The 21,596-nt window shown below is 37.9% G+C and overlaps 2 protein-coding genes across 2 annotated transcripts in view; one reads left to right on the forward strand and one right to left on the reverse strand.

Annotated features, from left to right (window-relative positions):
* Positions 1-21,596, reverse strand: part of lrba (LPS-responsive vesicle trafficking, beach and anchor containing) — a 271,239-nt gene that overhangs the window by 76,012 nt on the left and 173,631 nt on the right. Inside the window, exons 38-39 of the mRNA XM_079813173.1 lie at positions 18,585-18,725; positions 16,545-16,681 (exon numbers count right to left, since the gene is read on the reverse strand). Of these exons, the coding sequence (XP_079669299.1) occupies positions 16,545-16,681; positions 18,585-18,725 (278 nt within the window). The remainder of the gene's footprint in view (positions 1-16,544; positions 16,682-18,584; positions 18,726-21,596) is intronic.
* mab21l2 (mab-21-like 2) lies at positions 13,490-15,301 on the forward strand. The gene has a single exon (XM_079812913.1). The coding sequence runs from the start codon at positions 13,833-13,835 to the stop codon at positions 14,910-14,912; it is 1,080 nt and encodes a 359-aa protein (XP_079669039.1). The 5' UTR covers positions 13,490-13,832; the 3' UTR covers positions 14,913-15,301.

A 21,596-nucleotide genomic window follows, 5' to 3' on the forward strand; every position in this document is an offset into this window, starting at 1 on the left:
AAACATCACAACAACTATTTGAATCAAGAACTGCCTTTTTTGGGCCAAGATCTTGCATTGACAATGGGAGAATCAAACCGCTCTGTAATGTCCACTCCAGCACATCCCATAGACTTTCAATGGAGTTATGGCCTCTGTGGTGGCCAAATCATGTGTGAAAATGAGCACTGAACCACTTTCAGAATTTGAGCCCATTGAATCTTGGCATTGCCCTCCTGGAATATGGCCATGGGATACATCTTCCGAAATGGCTGTTTAAGAAATTAAAAGCTAGACACTACATCAGTTGGGGTTAAAAGAATTGTCGTCATTTAAAGGTTTAAAGCCACTTTTAAAGACTTTTCCACAGATATAAATAAATTGTCTATTCCATTTTGTCTATATTTGCTCTGTATGGAATGGTCTTCCATTCATGCCAAAACATAAAAACAAAAAGAAGTCTAATTTCAAGGCCATGATACTGACGCCAAACTGACAACAAAAGGTTGAAGTCGAAATGGGAATGTGTGTGTATGTGCGTGTGTGTGTCATTTCAAACCGCTCAACCTGTTAGGATCAAGAGGCAGCAAGTCATTTCTGAGTGCTGTCATTTGTCTCTGTCAGCCGCTGAAACGAGTCTGAGATGAAGAGGGACACATCTCTCAAACAGACACTCTGTGCTCTGCCAAAGGACCCTGTGCGCGCAAACGACATCCTCCAAGCGACACACACACCAGGGACCACTGCTCGAGAGCATGTGCTCCGTCTCTGACAGAATTGAATGAAATCTAATTGAAAATACCCCCCCACCCCACGCCAAAAAAAGAAGGGAAGGGGGGGTTAGCGGGAGAGAAAAAAGCTAAGATAGCAAGTGTGAGACAGAGAGCGAGTGAACTATCCAGCGCTCTCTCAGAAAGATAAATGAGTCTCTGAATAGCAGTCTCTGTTGGGCAAAGTGTGCACTTGTGTTTGAGCAGTGATAAGGGCGTTCGCAGCCAAGAAAAGGAAACAGCTCTCCTGCTGCTGATATCCCATCCTCTCTTATAAAATGTGTAATAAACGAGCATTATAACGCTCAATTTGAAGCTTGGCAACCTTTGGCATAAAATGACATGTGTGAGAGAGAGAGTGCACTCATACTCTCAGATGTTGGGTTTTAATGTGCCTATGCATCCGCAGAGCAAAATGAGGTGATTGAAGTTCAATTTGTATGCTGTTATTAAGTGTTTCCGCCTGGCTGAGTGTGTTAAAGATTGCGAATGGGACATTTATTATTACCTTTTGGTCAAATGAAGTGGCCTGGGCGATAAGGTGATGAAATTAATGAGGAGGAGGAAGTGGGTGATCCATCAACATCAACATTCAGAGCCGAGTGCACTGGAGATGCAATATTGGAAAACTTGATAGAATTCATGGGAATAAAAGGGAGGAGATATTGGAGAGGGCCTGCTGTTCCATGTAAATAATAAGCTGTAGTGTGAACGCACACACATACACACAGACATTTAGCATTAAGATTACTTTACTCATAGTACACAATCATACTCTGAGAGAAATAAAAAAATCACTTTAAGGTATTTGTATGAGAGACCGAGGGCAGTCTTCAGTCACAGATAAGCTAAAGTGATGACACTTATTCAGCACATGCAAGGTCTCCATCTGCATTTTTGATCTAGAAAAGTGATTTTGGGGATTCCCAGTATTTTCTTCTGCTGTCTAACATTTTGATGCCTTTCAATATAAACAATTGTATATTGTATCTCAAGGTTGTTGTCAGACACTTAAACTGTAAACTAGTAACCATATTTGATGTTATTGTGCTTTTGATGTTGTAGACAATTTTCAATTTTGAAATAGAAGTTGCATGACTGAATCTAATTTAGATTTAGATTCTGTCTTATCAGGTGTTCTTGAGTAATAAGACTAAGCACCACATCAATGTTTTAAATGTCGGATCTGAGGGAATTATCAACCACGCTAACTGGTCCTCAGAAAAACCAATTCATTCGAGTGAACTGGCTCATTTAACAGATTAACAAAATATCACTGATTCATTATTCAATATCATTATTATCATTATTATAATCTGTGAATAAATTGATTTCGTCCATGGGACTGCAATAGAGGTTTTAAAAAGTCAAGGCATATGGATAGCGCCATGCAATTAGGTGGTTCAAGAATGTGCCCCTATGATGAGAGCTGAGAATCATGGGACTGTAAAAGCACATGATTTCTCTTTCAAAGTATAACACAAATCTGGATAACACTTTATTTTGATGGTCCCTTTTGATCATTCTGTTAACTATAAGTAACTCTGCAACTACATGTCATTTAACTCTGATTAGAGTATTAGTAGACTCTTTGTTTAATATCTGCTAACTCTTAATTGTGATGGTTCTCCAACAGACATTCTACTGACTATGAGTAACTTTTCAAGAACATGTCAACTAATTCTAACCCTAACCCTACCAGTCTACAAACACTGACAGTTAGTAGACATGTAGGTGCAACGTTAGTCAACAGAATGTGTAAAAGGGACCACCAAAAAAAGTGAAACCAAAATCTGAAAACATCAGTGATGCTGCTTACAAGCGTTTTTTTCAACCATAAATGATACAAATATCAAAGATTTGAAAGCTTTTGTTATCTTCAAAATGTTTTAAAATCAAAGTGCAATGTCAAAGATTCCACTGAGAGAACATACGTTCTATGTTATCCTACTTAAATCCTCAAGTCAACTCTTAGAAAGAAAGTAATAGCAAACTGACAATATTAACTGATTAAAATGTCCTTGACATGCAACAACAGTAAATTAACTCAAGGGATAACAAAAACAAACTATAAACCAGTAAAACATTAGCAGTCAGCCACTCAATTTTTATTGGGAAAGCATTTTGCAAATATATATACATATTTTTATGTGTGGTAGCTAAAGTATTTAGTTCTTAAAGTATTCAAGCTGAACAAAGTCCAATGAGGATTAGAACTTCTTTTGTTCCTCGCCACTCTGTTTGCCAACAGGTTAGCCTTTTAACTTGCTGAGAGAGAGAAAGAAAGAGAGAGTGAGAGAGGAAATCTTGTGTGGATTTAGAAAAATGTCAAGAGCTATGGGGTTAATTGGAGGAGAAGTGAATCCTTTAGTGCACTTACTCATTAAACATTTGGCCTTTATGTAGAAGCTTGTGGGGGGTGACGGGAGGACACACAAAACGCACTGTAGGGACTCCAGTAAGGTGAAAGTTAACACCCATTTAACGGTTTAAATGTACAAATGAGGTTGTTTTCGGCTCATAAAAATACAGTAGGGCTATTTTAAAGATGAAATGATAAATGGCTGAAATGCTAAATCGCTCCAAAATGGCAACGGGGTGCATTGGGTTCAAGTGAACGTATAGTTTCCAATTAGACCAATTTCAAGACGGTTTAATAACAAAGACAGAAAAGACTGACCATCAACCGATGGAAGGTAGATATGCTATATTCTGAAGAAAAAAAAGAGAAATATGATCAAGAGGAGAGGGATTGAATCCCTCCTCCTCTAACTGACATCCATTCAAAGACTTTCTCTATCCTCAGAGATTTAAAGCGCTTTAACCCCAGGGCAAAGGAGGGCAGCCTGGCTCACCAAGGAACTGGATGGAAGAAAGACAGGATAAGGCTGACATAAGTGTGAAGAAGAGGAGCGTGAAATTTGGCAGACATTCACAAACTGACTGTTTTGCTCCAAGCGCCTATCTGATGCTGAAGACCGAAGCAACAAGTGAGAGAGAACAGTTATGTTGAAGATCTGTTGATAAAGGGTGCTGCTAACAGACTCCAATTATTTGTAGAGTCATGTTAAGGAACATAGTGGGCCAGGGCTGCTGCAAACACTGCATTTGTGAACACAAAGTTTGAGACTGTTGTGAACTATCATCCCAAACACCTCTGAGAAGCATGGAGAAAATCATGTCGACAGCCTTCCCTGTGGTTCAGTCCTTCTACGAACCCCAACGCATTCATACAGAGGAGAAACAGCCAGGCCAGGTTTAGATCCCACTGCATCGTCTACCACTTTCACTCCAGTCCGTTGTCACGCCGTTCCTCACTGTGTCTAAGGCAGGATGGCAGAGAAGTGAAGTCCCCCTAATCCGCCTATTGTCCTGGGCCTAATTGGATTTAGAGGAGGAAGGTGGGGTAGAGGGTAAAATATGTGAACCTCTTTTTAGGGTGCCTAAAGGGGGGACTTTAGTTTTTTCATGGCCTGAAAAGGAGGAATCCTCCAGGGATTTAAGGGATTGAAAGGTGACAGAAGCTGGATTATGTTTTTTATGACTGTGTCTTTAAGCAGGTAAACAGGGAAGCCCATTACATAGGAAAAGTGCAGGCAGGGGTTAATGTTGGGATAGCCGATTCCTAAGTATCTGCAAATAAGTTGCTCATTTTGGTGGGTGTGATTTGTCGATGCTTCTAATGAAACACTTGCTGAACTTTTATGCAGGTCAACCAGTTATACAGGTTTACCTAAACATGGAGCCTACAAAAGCAATAGCAACGTGGTTTTGATGCTGGTTCCTGGTTGCGTGTGAGTTCTAAACATTTATACTGTTCTATATATATATATATATATATATATATATATATATATATATATATATATATATATATATATATATATATATATATATATATATATATATATATATATATATATATATATATATATATATATATATATATATATATATATATATATATATATATATATATATATATACACACACACACACACACACATACACACACACACACACACACTCAAATATGTCAAATTTCAGCACTTCTGAAGTCTGTGAATAATCTCAATTACCTCTGAAATTCTGCATTTAATTGCGGTTAAATATTTTACTCGACTGACAGCACTACATTAACATACAAACATCCCATAACAAATCCATTCACTAAAATTTAGACTTGTTTTCACTAAAACAAGAAAAAAATGAATTTCAACGAGAATATATGACAAGAAGTTGACTAAAAGAAAAAATCTAGGGAGAAAATGGGATACAAACATTATAACACGGCATATATTATTTATGGGATGATTAGATAGTCACGTAAACTACCACATTGTCATTTAACCCATTAAGTCACCATTCTCAATTTACTGGAAAAACGAGCACTGGCACCAGAACCATTTTAGTCAAAAAAGAGGTATATTTGAACTCTTGAAGAACAATTGGCTATTCCATATCAATCCATTTACTCCTCCATGGAGAAAGAGAAAGTTGCAATGAATTTCCTCATAACTCAGGAAAAAAAAAAAAAAAGCCTACATCTAGATTATTTGACCTTTGTCTGTATCTTCAAAGTGTTATTGGGGTGGAGCACAGTAATTCAGACTCATTTACACTGCTGGTAAACTGAATCAGATGATGCTTGATCGAACTGTCACCTAAAAGAACCTGTCATGGACGACTGGCCTTATTGGGTCCCCATGGAGACGCCATTTCAACCAGACTGGATGCGTCATTAACCAAGACTGAGGAGGGCGACAAGAGTGGAATTCAAGAGTTCTGGATCTTTAAAAAATGGAAAAATAGGAGAACCCAATGGTATTTCAACCTGATTTATTAACATGGACAGCTACACCATAGTTAGGGAGAAACAAACATGCAAATAAAAATGAGTGAAAAACTGAATCATATTATTAATAAAAATCAGCAGTAGGAAAGGACAACGGTGTGTGTGGCTCTAATCTCAGACAAACACGCTCACTCTGGCATCCATAAAGAGTCTCATCCATCTGGCTAGCAGCATATTCCGTGACGTATGTCAGTGACTGCTCTGCTGAGTAAATGATGGAGAGCAGATCAATCAGGGGACTGGGAGGCCCCAAACCTTCACCCTGTCGGCAGAGGAAGATGGAGCAGCTAGACTCAGGTGCAGGAAACCCACCTTCCGTCTGGTGAAAAGGGGCCACTGATAATGGGCTCCTATTGTATGATATACCCAGTCTGCTGGTACTTGTGCTCAGTTAATCTGCTGGTACTCTATGCTTTTGGTTGGGTCATGTATTTGTTTATTTCAAGTCTAATTAACACTTGACTTGTTTTCTTTAGCTATAAAGACAGGTTCACAAGTCTTTGAAAAGCATCCATATCAAGTCTCTGGTCAAGTGCCAAGATCAAGCTTAAAGATTTTCAAGACCAAGTCTAAGTCAAGTTTTTGGTCAAAAGTCCAAGTCAACTCTCAAATCTATTTCGTTAATTGTTCATATATGCTGAAGTTTATAAAGTCAATTAATTTAGCTTGAAATATATTCACAAACTACCATTCAAAAGTTTTGGAGATTTTGTAATGCTTTTGAAAGAAGTCTCTTATGCTCATCAAGGCTGCATTTATTGGATCAAACACAGTTGAAACAGTAATATTGTGAAATATTGTTACAATGTTCAAAATAATGGTTTTCTACTATGATATATAATATATTCCTTTGTGTGATGGACAAACTGAATTTTCAGCTGCCATTACTCCAGTCTTCCGAATCCAAAGGATCATATATACTTTGAAACCTGTGATTAATCGCATTAACTCTGAAATTATGCAATTACTTGCTGTAAAATATTTTACTTCACTGACAGCACTACGAAAACATACAAATGTCCAATTCACTGCATTCACTAAGATCCTAGAAAAACTTGCAAGATATTTTTTATTATTATTTCAGAGTTAATCTCGATTAATCACAGATTTCAAGTATATATGATCCTTCAGTAATCAATCTGATATGCTGATTTCAATGTTTTGCTTTTTCCAGGATTCTGTGATAAATAAAAAGTTTAAAAAAAAGTACATTTGTTTGAAATAGGAATCTGTTGTAACCTCGTAAATGCATTAACCGTCAATTTAGTGTGTCCTTTCAGTATAAAAGACATGAATCTGACAAGTCTTAAGTCAAATTTTACCACTAAAGTCAGAGGTTCCACTATTACACGCTAATTATCAGTCTATACATATATTTTACAAATTGAAGAACGAATATCTTAACTCAGAATATCCCTTCAACTAAAACGGTCAAAACCCAACCACAGACCAACGTATCTTTTGCAGGACACAGTCATTACATCAGTGTAAAACTCATCCTGACCTTCACCAGTAGCTCTAGAGTAGCACAATACATCTCTCTGAAACATCTCTTTAGAATGACGTCCATCCCAGATCATAAAAGTGCCACACGGGAAAGAAGGCCACAATAGAAACAGACTATAAATTCAATGAAGGATGCAAGTTGGAAGCATGTGGGCAGCTCTCCTTGACTTTGAGGTGCTTCTGTCACAAATCTGTTTCTTCCCTGTTCTCAGCATTCAATTATCATTGCTGTATCAGTAGACAGGATCAGTGACCGGCTTCATAAAAGATGACTTCATCGCAGGAGCAACCTCAGAGAGACTGGGACGTATCAGTCCCATGGAATGGAACAGGAAAGAGGAGCTTCTGTTTATATCACTAACAAGAGATCATGGAACTAGTGATATCCCGGTCACGATACACAATTCTTTGTATGTTTAGTGTGACTCAAAACTTTGTTTTTTATTCGTCTGCACTGGACCTCAGTGATTTGTACAATTTTATTCTTGGACCTTTATCAATTAGAAATAACTAAATAGATACAGACTTGCTTTGAGAGATGATAAATCCCTTTTTTGCACAAATAGGAATGTCAGAAAGGCAAGTAAAATGTATTCATGCTGTGAGAATATCCACAGGTAAAAATTTTCATTGATTTTAAATAGGAATTATTTCCTCATCTTTACTTACCACCACATTTCTTCTAGTGATGTGCTTTTTCTTAGCTTCCAATCAATAAGCACAAACATTTTAAAAACTTGTAGAGATCTGAGATATATTAATCTGATATAGTCTGATTTATCTTCCCAAGAGGTTAACAGTTTTTTAACTTTTTTTGAGCATAATTTTCACTTAACTACAGTAAAGCACATGTCTTTTTCAACAATCTTTTTTATTTGATGTGTCATTTTAAAAATCATTCCATCTTCTGTTAACTATTATTTATAAAGACTATAATATTTATAAGAATTATATTTAGTCTTTTCTCTACACTTGTTATGAAAGTAGAAACCCATCCAAATATGATTTTAGTATTTTGAAAACGGTGTGAAAAAGAGTTAAACGTGCCAAAAGTCTGAATCCACTAGAGAAAATGCTTCTAAATTATATCAGAATAAGTCAAGCTAACATGGACTCCACAACTTTGTGATGACGAATATTTCTCCCACATTCAACATCACTTTTCAACATTTTAAAACATCATATTTCCAGGTTTAAATTGGATACAGGATCCCAGAATTTCAAAGTGGTCTCAGTCCCTACTGTGTAGATGGCCATAAAGTACTGTCTAAAGAGAGAGAGAGAGAGCGAGAGATCCCCTCATCATTCAACTCACTGTACGACTCATCAATTTATCGACTCATGCAGGACACAGTGTGTAAATGCTGATATGAGCAACAGTCACGGCTGCTCTCCTCCAGCTCATTGATAGTGACAGAGGTGCTATGGTTGGCCGTTTGCCTCTGCACAAACTACTTACGCCTAACTGAAAAATCAATAAAATCTTCAGACAACCTGACACTGATCAGCAGCAGTCGAAGGTCGTCTGTGGCAACCAAATGAGGAGTGTGTGTGTGTGTGTGTGGAGTGTCGATCCGCTCCAGGATGTTTGTAGGACAAGCGTAACAATACTTTCACTGCGTAACATCCCTCCCACCTTCCCACCTCTCCTCCTACCCAATTAGGTGTGAACGGAGCTTGTCCTTCAGACAAAACTCGACTGCTTGAAGTGAAAAGTGGACAAATCTTTATATAAAGCCAAGGATTAAACAATAATAAATTCCATATTTGAAATTGTTTAATCTGGTGCCATTTCACAGTGAAACATATACTCATGGAATTGGCACCAAAAAAGTATTTGGATTCTCAAAATGCATGCATACACACACTTTGAATGTATGGATTACTTTAAAACAAGATCTCAAACCAACTGGTGATCAAGTTGATTTTTAGTACACGGATGAAGTCAGTTCTCCTCCAGTTCACACAGGTGTCCCGATCGATAAAAAAAATATATCTAGTATAACAATATTGATTTTCAACAATACATCTAATAGAACAATTGTAGTTTTTGTTTAATTTTTTACTTGAAAAGTGTGTCTGTGCTAAATAATGTACAAAAATAAAAACTTTTTTGTTATCAGATGAAGTGTCTCATAAATGCCAAAGTTAAATAGTCAATTTTACAATTGGATTCCTGCAGATACATACTGTGTTTAGTATGCAAATTTTCAGTATTCTAATAACACTACTGTATTCCACACACTCGATTTGGCATCACATTTCTAGGTTGATTAATGAACCGCCCAGAAGTAATCATTTAATCATTATACAAAAATGTAATTATAAATATTAAATATAGCTGCTATTTCCAAAATGATAACTGGACTTTCCCCAGTAGGCTACTATTCGGAAAACATTTACTGCAGACTAATGGCTACTACTTCAATTTAGGGCTGGTCTGAAAAACTAAATTTTGTTCTGGAAAAAAAATTGGTGTGAATTTGCTGTGGGGGGAAGGGTGTCCTGTGCTGATTAGCTCTAAATGTCCAAATGTTTCACAACAGCACAGCAATATATAACACAGAGAGCAGTAGTGAACCATGGGTATACAACATAGTAGAGTGTCTGATCAGGAAAATCCTAAAAAAGATCAAATGCAGACGGTGAATGCGAGGGACACAGAGAGACACCCATCTGCTCCATGACCTCACCAGATCTCCCTGGCAGATGCGGAAAGGCCTGCCAAGCAATTAGTACCACTGGTTGACTTGTTTGGGGCCGTCTCCTAGGGGCAAATGCAGCTGGGGCCGTCTGTATGTGTGTGAAACGCGGGTAAGACGGTGTGCCTTTTTGGCCAGCTGCCTCTCACGTTTCCATTGTGGGGCAGAAAAAGACTAAAGGCTAAAAGCATCTGTAACTGACATTCTCCCCCTCTTATCATTGACATGAAAGAGCAAAACATGCTAACTTCAGCTGAGGAGGAATGAAAAAATGCTACCCTTCTTTTTCTCTTCTCCTAAACGAGCCTGGAGGACAATGTAGTTGTGTTTTTATCCACCAAGGATGTCTTTACACTTTACGGCACGGGAATGCTACATCTTTAAGGATATACCACAAATGTAAATAAGAACTATTACTACTAATAAATAGATAAATACAGTAAAACACAATAGGGCAGAAAACACAGGACAAATAATTTCATAATCCTGCACATACAGGAAAGTCATTCATTTCCAACAGACAAAGCCTGATGGTACTACAGGGAGAGGAACGTCTCTGCTCTATGTGGACAGTATGCCACCTCGACATTGTTCCTGTTTAAATATGCCTTGAAATATATGTTTTGTGGGAAACCCAAAAGAGCTTGTCTTAGTTTTGAAGGTGCCCCTGAAGTTATCCGGACCACTGTTTTTCTTTTTTCTTTGATCAGCCAACACTATCTGCCTCTTTTTTTAACTAGGTCAGATGACCTGGAAATCACGTTAGCCTCTTCAAGATGTAGAGACACAAGGAATGAGAAAGAGAGAGAGTCTTATCAGACACTGTCCAGTGTTGTAGAGAGGATCAGAGTGGAGTCATCAGATCAAAGAGGAGTGGCTCCACACTACCGTGCCTCTCTCATCTTCTCGTTCAGTCTGCTCACCAAGAGCAAAGCTCTTTTGGTCTCCTGATAATACGGAATGTTTTTTAAAAAAAAAAGAGATAAAGGGGGAGAAAAGAGTCCAAAAGCATTTCTTCTTGTGTTGGAGCTTATTTAAACGGTTCTATTCAGATCTGTCAAGTGCATCATTAGGTTCAAGAACACTTTTTTTAGGCACTTTAGTGTTAGAAGAATCACAGAAACTCTACCACTTGCTGAGCTTTCAGTGATTCAAAGCCTATAGCTAACATTTATAAGTGCCTTTGACCTTTATAAAACAATTCTGGAAATATTTTATAGCTATTTAATAAACAATAATTTATTTAATACGTAATTAAATATTAAGGTTAAATAGTAAGTGCAATTAAAATTGTCTGTGTGAATGTAACTAAAATTGTAAAAAATTTAACTAATCGTAATCAAATATGTCATGTTGAAGATAAGGAAATAAGATCTATATGTTAATGTATTTTCAAGACAACCATGTATATGAATTTGCTAGTGGTTTTGGAGATTTGAAATTGTTCATTATCAGCTATTCCTGTAATCACCCATCTTTGTCTCAAACGGCATGGGCTTTTTACAGTTAAGCAGCCAAATTATTCTTAATGGGGGTTAGAGGCAAAACTAGTAATTGCATTAATAGCATTTTAACTGGCCAAACACTTTTTCAAAAGACAAGATTAAAAAAAATAATAATAATAACAGTAATTAAAAGTTTACGTGATTGATTTGCTTAATTCTTTAATAAGTAAAATTGTATTTCAAATTATGTAAAAGTGTGTTAACTTTAATTGATTTTTAGACAAAACATTTAATTACATGATATTATATTTTTTCAACTATCACATGATTTATTTAACATTTAGCATTCTACAATTCTACTTATTTAAGTTGAGTTGTTTCTTAACATTACAGACCAAGGTCATTTACGAAAGGAGGAACCATAAGGTGGCTGGAGAACCCCATACTTGTTGCACATTCTTTTATTCCAACATAAACAAACATCAAAATGAAATATTACGTAAAAAAATGCATTCCATTCACATCGCTGTAGCAATATGAATCATCATCTCCTGGCGTCTCGTTTCGTGATGTTGTTTCATTTGGTTTAGGAGCAAAAACAATGTTTGTGTAATTAAATAAAACACCGTGACGTTTCTTTAACGAAACAACATTCGCCCAGCGTGACTCTAACAAACAGTGTTTTACTCAAGCGAAAAATAAAACACCCCGCGGGCTCTCAGATGGGCTTAACAACACCAACTCTTGACATTCGTTTCTCTCACTGTAAAAACACACTCACTCGCGACGGATCGATACTTTGAATGGCCTCATTTAGCGCAACGCATCCTACAGCACGCAGCGCTATATCTGCAGACTTCCTCGTAAGCCTGTCGTTAAGACAACAGTGATGAGAGCTGAACTCATGCAACATGAAGTCTAGCTTGATAAGAGACTTCAATTACCACGCCAAACAATCTCTCCTCTCTAAATTATTCATCTTAACACGCCATGCAGTCGAAGAGATGCTGCTCAGATTCACTTAACTCCTGTGAGAGCAACGGTGGAGATAAAAAGATGGAAACAAAATAGTTATTTTAATGAATACAGCGAGCGAACGGAAAGCCACTGTATTAATATTAAGGTAGTTAAATAAAAAAGGATAGAGAAAACGGTACAAAAAGAAAAAAAAGTAGCATATCCTACACTAAATGACTTGCATCACAAAATAAAGAAAACCGGACAAAGCTAAATAAATTAAAAGATATGAATTAAAACATATTAAAGGAAACAACTCCGGTTTAACTGCAGGCCAATAATAAATCTTTTTATTTTCTTAATTTGATTTTTCCCTTTTTGTTCTAAAAAGTTACTTTTATTTTGCTTACATCAAGTGCACGCAGAAGTTAAGTCCTGGATATCTTCTGTAAATAACACATGCGCATGCTGCTTATACATCCGCACTGGAGCGTCTCTAAACCCCAATTCATTACAGCTCACTGTCATCTAATTACAATAACACTGAATAACCCGAATGACATATCAGTCGCTAAAACGTTTCATTATGTCCTTGATTTGACAATGTAAAAAATATTAATAGTTTTACACAGTGCCTCGTATAAAATGTTGTAATTGTAAATATGAACTGGAGAATTAGAAAAGTTAAACCTACAATATTACAGAAGCTACACCTTCACGGCCATGCCACCATGAGCACACACACGTGAATGCATATCGATTAATTATAGATCGATTTAAAGCAGTTTCCAGCTTTCTGGGTAAAGGGTGAAATGCCCGGCAAAAACAATCCCTCTCTCTCTCTTTTAACACAAATCTTTTACCATCCAATTCTTAAAGACCAAAACTGAATTATATGTAGGCTAATCAAAAATAAATAACAAAAACGCACCAAACAAACAAGCTTTCAAAATTGTCAGCCCATTTTCAGCAGGCTACTTAACGATCAAATGTACATATAGTGAGATAACAAGAACCAAACATGTCCAATCGTGAATGTAGGTAAAGGGTTTAGGTGAAAAATATGCTCTTAAAGTCGTCTAATGTATAGCCTAACCTGGAGGTGCCGCGTCTCGAGCGCTGGATGTTCAGGAGGAGAGAGTCTCTCCAGCGCACCGAGGCTGTGATTGGCCAACGGCACTGACAGCTCCCCCGCTGATTGGCCAGAAGCAGATGCCCGTCCCCTTTCACTCCAGCTAGAGGACCATTCATAAACTAAACAATTCCAACACTCACGGCTGAGTCTGGACAACTGCACACTGGCGCACAGTTTTCATGCGCAAACACAAGTGAGAAAGATGATGACATGACGCGCGGAGATTTATCCTGCAGCTGATACTGGCTAGGACAACAACTTAAATCCTTAAAACCTTTTCAAGTCGAGTTGGAAAAGTCGCACTGCGTTGCATCCATCCGTTTCCTGGTCCAAACTTGACGTCTATCCGCTGTGGGCGCAAACTTCATCACTTCATCTTTTTTTTCTTTCTGCTGGGAGTTGTGCCTCTGGCTTCACCGGTAAGCATTGGATCCATCGGCGTACTGCGAAACTCCGGTCTACAGTCCGGATCTGTGCCCCAACATGATTGCAACGCAAGCAAAGCTGGTTTACCAGCTTAATAAATATTACAACGAAAGATGCCAGGCGCGCAAAGCGGCCATTGCCAAGACCATACGAGAGGTGTGTAAGGTGGTGTCGGATGTGCTGAAGGAGGTGGAGGTCCAGGAGCCTCGTTTCATCAGCTCCTTGAGCGAGATAGACGCGCGCTATGAGGGCATGGAGGTCATCGCACCCAACGAGTTTGAGGTCGTGCTTTACTTGAACCAGATGGGAGTCTTCAACTTCGTGGATGACGGCTCTCTGCCGGGCTGCGCGGTGCTCAAACTCAGCGACGGCCGTAAGAGGAGCATGTCCCTGTGGGTGGAGTTCATCACCGCCTCCGGTTATCTGTCAGCGCGAAAGATCCGCTCCCGCTTCCAGACGCTGGTGGCCCAGGCCGTGGATAAATGCAGCTACCGGGACGTGGTTAAAATGGTGGCGGACACGAGCGAAGTGAAACTGCGCATTCGGGAGAGATACGTGGTGCAAATCACCCCGGCCTTCAAGTGCACGGGCATCTGGCCTAGAAGTGCCGCTCAGTGGCCCATGCCACACATCCCGTGGCCCGGGCCGAACCGGGTGGCGGAGGTGAAAGCGGAGGGTTTTAACCTCCTCTCTAAAGAGTGCTACTCGTTAACGGGGAAACAGAGCTCGGCGGAAAGCGACGCCTGGGTTTTGCAGTTCGCCGAGGCCGAGAACAGGCTTCTGATGTCGGGCTGTAGGAAGAAATGCCTCTCTGTTCTAAAGACTCTCCGTGACCGACACCTCGAGCTGCCGGGACAGCCGCTCAACAACTACCACATGAAGACCCTGCTGCTGTACGAGTGTGAGAAACACCCGCGGGAGACTGACTGGGACGAGTCGTGCCTCGGCGACCGTCTGAACGGTATTCTGCTGCAGCTCATCTCCTGTCTGCAGTGTCGCCGGTGCCCACATTACTTCTTACCCAATCTAGACCTGTTTCAGGGCAAACCACACTCAGCCCTGGAGACAGCGGCCAAACAGACCTGGAGACTGGCCAGAGAAATCCTTACCAACGCTAAAAGTTTGGATAAACTGTAAGATGCGAAAGGAGGACATTTTATGTTGGTGAATATTAACGGACGTTTGAGATCACAACACTGAAAGTGCAAAGAATGTGATCGTGGTGCTCTCTGAATAATGAAACCAAGAAAATGAAAGATTAAAATAAAACTTAAGATTGCAAAACTTAGCATTTGCTTTTGCCAAGGCTCAAACGGGACATTGCGGGAGAGAGAATGAAGGTACATTTTAAACTAAGTGTAATGATTTTGTTGTTTGTTTGAACTCTTTTCACAAAGTGAAAATGTTATTTAAATATATGCACAAGATCTTTAATTGCGAATTACAAAATGTAGCGTGCCAAGTTCAATTTTTTTTCATGATGTGATCTAAAATTGAAACGTGTAATAAAACCATGACACGATGAAATTTATAATTGGCATTTGTCTTTACTTAATTCAAAAACAAAAAAAAACTCCACATTAATTGGACTGCAATAGCTACATGAGCTAGACGCATGAATAATTAAGCATATAGTTGTGTGATTTGTTTTCGCTATTTAAACAAAAGCATAACTAGAAGTAATATTAGGATAGTGTGTGTTTGTGACTGGTCTTTCAAAAAAAGGCTGAATGTATTAAACGAAACGTAGAAAATATGCGTGGCCTGTTGCTCGGAGATAAAAAAGGAGATTTATTAATTAGACACTAGCAACAAAATAAAGATGTGATGTTAATGCGAAATAAGGTTAGCGTATTTAAAAAAAAGGCACTAATGGGTAGCATTTTGTGAAACAGCCAAGACCACTTACAGTGCTAAATAAAATGTAAAACTAAAACGTAAACAACGGATCTCTCACATACATCAACATTACTTAATTGCACTGATTAAAAAACAAATGTGCATCACATAAAATATAAAAATGCTTAAATAAAGACACTCTGCTTTTTAACTTTTTCGACTGAACTAATAATAGGCTAATAATAATAAGCTATTTCTTGGGAGTCACGTTCCAGAAATACCCGTTTTAAAAAAAATCTTTTTTATTATTAGCCTAATTAGAAAAATACAAGCAAATTATTAGAATTAAAAACCTTACTGAAAGAAATACTTGCACTGTTTTGCAACAAACAAACAAATCAATCTAAAATAGATGTGCAGATATCTTTTAAGAAAACTACATTATTGAAAACAATATTTTTGAAGTACATAAACAGAAAAGGACACAGCTAAGGAAATACTGAAAGTTAATATACTTTTTTCTTCCACAGGCAAAACAAAAGTCCTAGCAAATCAAGCATTCACAATAATGTATTCCTCGTCATGCAAGCACTCAATAGTAAGGATTTTCATTGGCACACCTCAGCTATAAGCCAATGGTGATAGCAAGTAAAACTTTAATAGCCTTGACCTACGTATGTTATGACCAGTTGAAACACATGCAACATGCTACGAGGAAAGAGAGCACTTTTTTCTGTCTTTGTGTTATGGTATACGATAAGATGACCACAAATAGCCAATGTTCACAAACTCTGTGGAAAGGTATTAAACGATAATGATGTTGCGAATGCACATTAAAGGATCTCGGTAATACTAAGGCTGGTCACTCCATTTTTAGTATGCACATCTCATGGGACATTTGGAGTTATTTTGGACGAGAAACCCTCTTACCTTGGGATCAATGTTCTTAAAACTCGGGTCTTCTTCATCCAACTCAAAGTATAACTCTAGTGCCGTGATGGACAGTGTGCCTTTTACCACGACAGCGGGTGCAACCAGCTGTGCACTGGTGCTCAGGTTAACAGGCCCTACGGATCACAGAAGAGCGCAGCGGTTAGTGAGTGTGTGTGTGTGTGTGTGTGTGTGTGTGCCTCCCCCACCCTCTACTGCCCTTGGCTAGAAACCATTTCAAAGTAGTACAGAGTGTTTACTTGAACACATAAACTCAACAAGGGCGCATATTGACTTCCTGATAGAACATCTCTAGTTTTAATAAGCTTGGGAGGGAGTCTCCAAAGTAAACCTACAGTCTTTGTAGTATAAGGTTGAAGTCAAATGATAACTTCAAAAACACTATAAGACACAATAAAATGTATATATTGATTTAGGCTCAATCTATACTGCACAATTTTAAATAATAATAATAAAATCTTACCAATGTAAATTCTATATTGCCTATATCATAATATAACTTTCTTAATACTGTTTAACTAAGCCATTAAAAAATAATGAAGATTTGTTAAATGTAAACAAATAAAGCATGAATTATTAATTAATTTAACAAATAATTCAATAACGATTTAATTAAAATATATGGCATTTAAAAAAAAAAAGCTAATTCATTAAACTATACCAAAAAAAAAAAAAAAAAAAAAAGGATAATCCCGTGCACAATGACATATTTAAGCGCTTCATCTGTCATTGAAATGGTAGTCTAGATGTCAAAAAAGAATGAAATCCGCTGTCAATCAGCGCGCATTGATTGCGGGTTTTGGGTTTAATCTGTCATCAATCTTAATTTATGCCAGCATGACAATGTTGAAGGGTCGCTCTGGGGAATTTCTGCCTCTCTGCATGCGCAAAGCATCGGATTTGCGCTTGCAAACTGCCGTTGCAGTCAGTAGGACCAGAAGCCCATGTTTGATTTCCCCAAGCACCCTTCAATTCACAGACGCATGGCATGATCAGATAAGTTCATCAGCATGTAATACGGCTGAGAAATAACATGTTTTTTCCCCCCTCAGCGAAACCGGAACACGTTTCAATTAGCCTACACCTGAATCAAACAGCTTGCTAAGGAGATGATCTGCAACGACGCGAAACTGCACGATCATTTGCACTTTATTTGAGAGAGACTCTTTTATTACAGAGCTAAATTTGAGATCAAACGTTTATAAACGCGTTACTGGTGAAAACAACACGAGTCAAATAGATCAAATAAAATCATATTAATGTTCGGATTAACAGATTATTAATGTGTAGGCCTACACTTTTGCGATTTTGCAAGCACCGCGTCAAACAACGATTTACCAACTCATTTTTTTTTGTTAATATAGGCCATTAAATATCATACATGCATTTAAAGTCGTACTTTAAAGCCAACACTGTTAAAAAAACAAAATATTAAAAAAAAATGTAGCCTACTTCACCCATACAAAAAAAATATTTAATTATAGGCTAAGCATGGTTTCTCGGGAGAAACATTTTTTAAAACAATTATCTACATAATTGTCTGCTTTTGGCCGACAGCGAGCAGAAATACACGTGTATTGTTTTGCTAATAGTGAATGTAGAACCAATTTAAGCATTACGTTTCGAAATATTTTAATTTAGCCTATATTGCAGCGTAAAGTGCACATAGGCTACTTTGATTATTAGTTGTTTTAAAGCAGGGACTTGTTTAACGTAGCTCACTGCAGACTCCTGTCATGACTGTGGGCCTTCGAGCGCTGTTCAGCCCTCACTCAAATCTCACCCCATCACAGGCCGCTAATGAGAGGACTGCCTCAGATAATGGTGTGATCCCCTCATTAACGGCCGAAGAGTAGGGGGTGACACTGCTGGAGCGCGACGGAACAAACTAGAGCTCTGCCATAACCAACGGAGCTTGGCTAAGAGCGCGCGCCCAGTATAGAGAGCTCTATCTCGTTGCGCATTTCTTTGATGCCAGGAGCGTTTAGTTCGAGCGTCGCTAGGGCGGCTGTTCTTTACCTGTGAGGTTCTCCAACTCTTTCTCCTCCAAAGATGAGAGAGTGTCATCGTCCTCCAGGAGCAGCTCACTCTCTGAGTTCTGATTCCCCAGCACTGAACTCCTGATGGACTGTTTGCCTTTCAGCACGTCCTCCTCTGGAGCTGCACAAAACAAAACATCACATTCCTTCAAGCGTAACCGCGCAAACATTTTAAACGACTGTCAGTTTACGTGTACTCAGGTAAGTTGACGGCACAAAAGCTTGAATAAAAATATAAAATGCGCTGGATTATTTTATTATGTAGGCATATGATTATTTGATATTTTGATATTAAAATTGTAAACACTGAATACATGCGTTTTAAGCGCTATAGCCTTTATCTCTTGTCCTAAATGGCCTCAAGTTAACACAACAACAACACCATATATTAGCCGCTATTTTAACTTGATTTTGGATCCTATAATATTTTCACTTGCATTATTTTAATAGTCAGAAACAGCTCATTTACATAATGGCGGTAAATTGTCATGGCGAATGGAGCTGAAATCTCACCGGTTATTTTTCTTTCAAAATAGTCATTTTACATGATAATTAAAAGGGGGGCAAATCAGCTGACCAAAGTGCGTGTCATTATGATTCAATTAGTAAAGAAAATGTACAAAGAGTGTGCTTGCTTATATTATACAATCTAATAACTAATATTTAAAGTCTATAACGGAGCTACTTGTTAACGTTTAGAATTGCAATTAAACTTAAAGCCCAGACATGTATTCTGCTCCATATTCCAAGCTCACCCCTGACAAAAATCAGGAGTGGCCCTGGCTGATTTCAACAGTACATGACTTGAGGTTCCGCATAGATTATTTAAGAAAAATGGTAATCTGTAAACATTTACAGAACGCTGCATTCCCAAGTGAGGGGCAAAAATGGGTCTACAGTAGAAACAAAGGCAATCCTTCATCTATGTAAACAGAGAGAGGTGACGGGGCAGTCTCTCATCAGACTGCAACACAGAGTCCAGTCCAGAACTGTGTGGACGGAGAGCCATGTGACCTCTGCCCCCTCTCTCCAGATACACCACCTGAGGGGGTTTGCATTTGCACTTGAAGCAAAACCCTGAGACAACTCTTTATAAATAGAGCCCTAAACCATTAGAAAAGCAGAGCAAAGAAATCTCTTGTCATGGAAAGTATGCTGGCGCACTGATATTTAGAACGGTCTTCCTGTAATTAACTCTCCCCAGAGAATTTGTAGTTAGCAGCAGTGAAATTACTACCAGCTTCCTAATACATACCACATGCCTGTGTGCTCACAGCAGACAGAGTGGACACAGGGATGGGACAGAAAAATGGTGTTACTTCTGTGCATTCAGCCACAATAATATTTTATCATATTTATTTACTATTGTGTCTGAAGCTAGTTGAGATGTAGTCACTTCTTCCTGTTGCTTTGTGAGATAATACAGGCCAAAATGCTAAAAAAAATTTGAATACAAAAAATATATTATTTAAAATCACAAGTTTCAAAGAAAACTGTGAGATGCCCAGCTGCATTTTTAATGTAATAACTTGATGAGTACCAACACATAGGTATGAAGAAGAATGCATCAATATATCAGAAAAAAAGAATATAACAATAAGAAGTACATTTGTAAGTCTAGATTTTTTTTTAGCATTTTATTTGAAGTTTACTTTTGGCTTTGAAGTGATATGAGACCTCTGTTGTAGCATTATCCGACACTTCCACTTAAATAATGCTGTCCAATCAAACTTCGGATCCCTAGTACACTCATAAAAAAAAGTGTTGAGAAAAACTGGAGTGAAGAACAAATTTACCAGTGCCCTGAACTAGTCAAAAACCCATGTTGTAAGATTACATTCAGACATCAGCTTTACTTAAATAGCTCATTCATTCCCCTCATTCAGCAAATGCTAATGTAAATACATGCAGTTGCGTTACACTTTTAAGCTCTGTTTCCCTTTTCCGTGCAGGTTCAAATGCTCATTTATATGCGACTACGGAGGCAAAGCAATTAAATTGTCAGAATTAACAAATTTGTTTTTAACACAAGTGCAGCCAGGAGTGAAGTCAGGAGGTGCTTATTGATCACAGGAACAGAGACATTAGTCTTCAGGTATTTACACTCGCTCCCGCGCCGTAGCCCCCGCCTGGTTAAATCAATCCCCAGAAAAGATGCCGCTTTCCAGCCATAAATACATATCTTACCAAACTACCATGGTTCTCTGGCTGGCGATGAATGATCGCAATTGTGCATGCCAAAAAGGGACGTTTTGATATGATGATATATTCTGAGTGATGAAAACGAAAATAATTTGCAAGCAAGCCTTTCTATATTCATCAAGAAGAAATGTTGTTTCTTTCAAATGCTTGGGCATGGCTGTCATTTAAAAAAAAAAAATAGACTAAGTTCAAATATATATCAAACTAAAGTTTATTCAGACACCTTCAACATTTTCTCACATTATCACAGTTTGTTCGCTATAGTTTAGAAAATGGTAATAAAATATGACAAGAACTCAACAAAAATTCCTCTTGATAATGTCAGATAACTTTGATAGAAAAGTATGTAATGGATTACAATCAACCAAATTTAAGTACACAATGAGATAATACCAATTTAGGTCAACCAATTACCAAGCAATGCTTAATTTTGTTCAGTCTGTGGTGTAAAAGGTTACATTAGCAATTAAAGAAAAAACACTTAAGCAAAACATGGTCAAGTCAAAGTGTCTGAATAATTTTGGTCCCAAATTTTTTCTAAATTTTACTAAGGGTCCACTGTATGAAGAATTGTTGGGTATAATATGTCATGGTTTACTTTATTTTGCTATCCTCACTTTCATAAATGAACTATAGTGCCCTGCACCCATTAGTAAAAAATGATATCTGTCTGAATAATTTTTGGTTTGACTTTTTGAGTGATGAATTTTTTTTTTTTTAGAACATTTTTCTGTCATATATATATAAATAATACAAAATAAACTGTCAGACTACTGCATTGCTGAAAATA

The sequence above is a fragment of the Gobio gobio genome (assembly GCF_949357685.1).
Source record: "Gobio gobio genome assembly, chromosome: 3".
NCBI lineage: Eukaryota > Metazoa > Chordata > Actinopteri > Cypriniformes > Gobionidae > Gobio > Gobio gobio.

Bases quoted from the DNA above. Each gene is read 5' to 3' on its own strand.
- mab21l2 (XM_079812913.1), top strand. From the start codon at position 13,833: ATGATTGCAACGCAAGCAAAGCTGGTTTACCAGCTTAATAAATATTAC.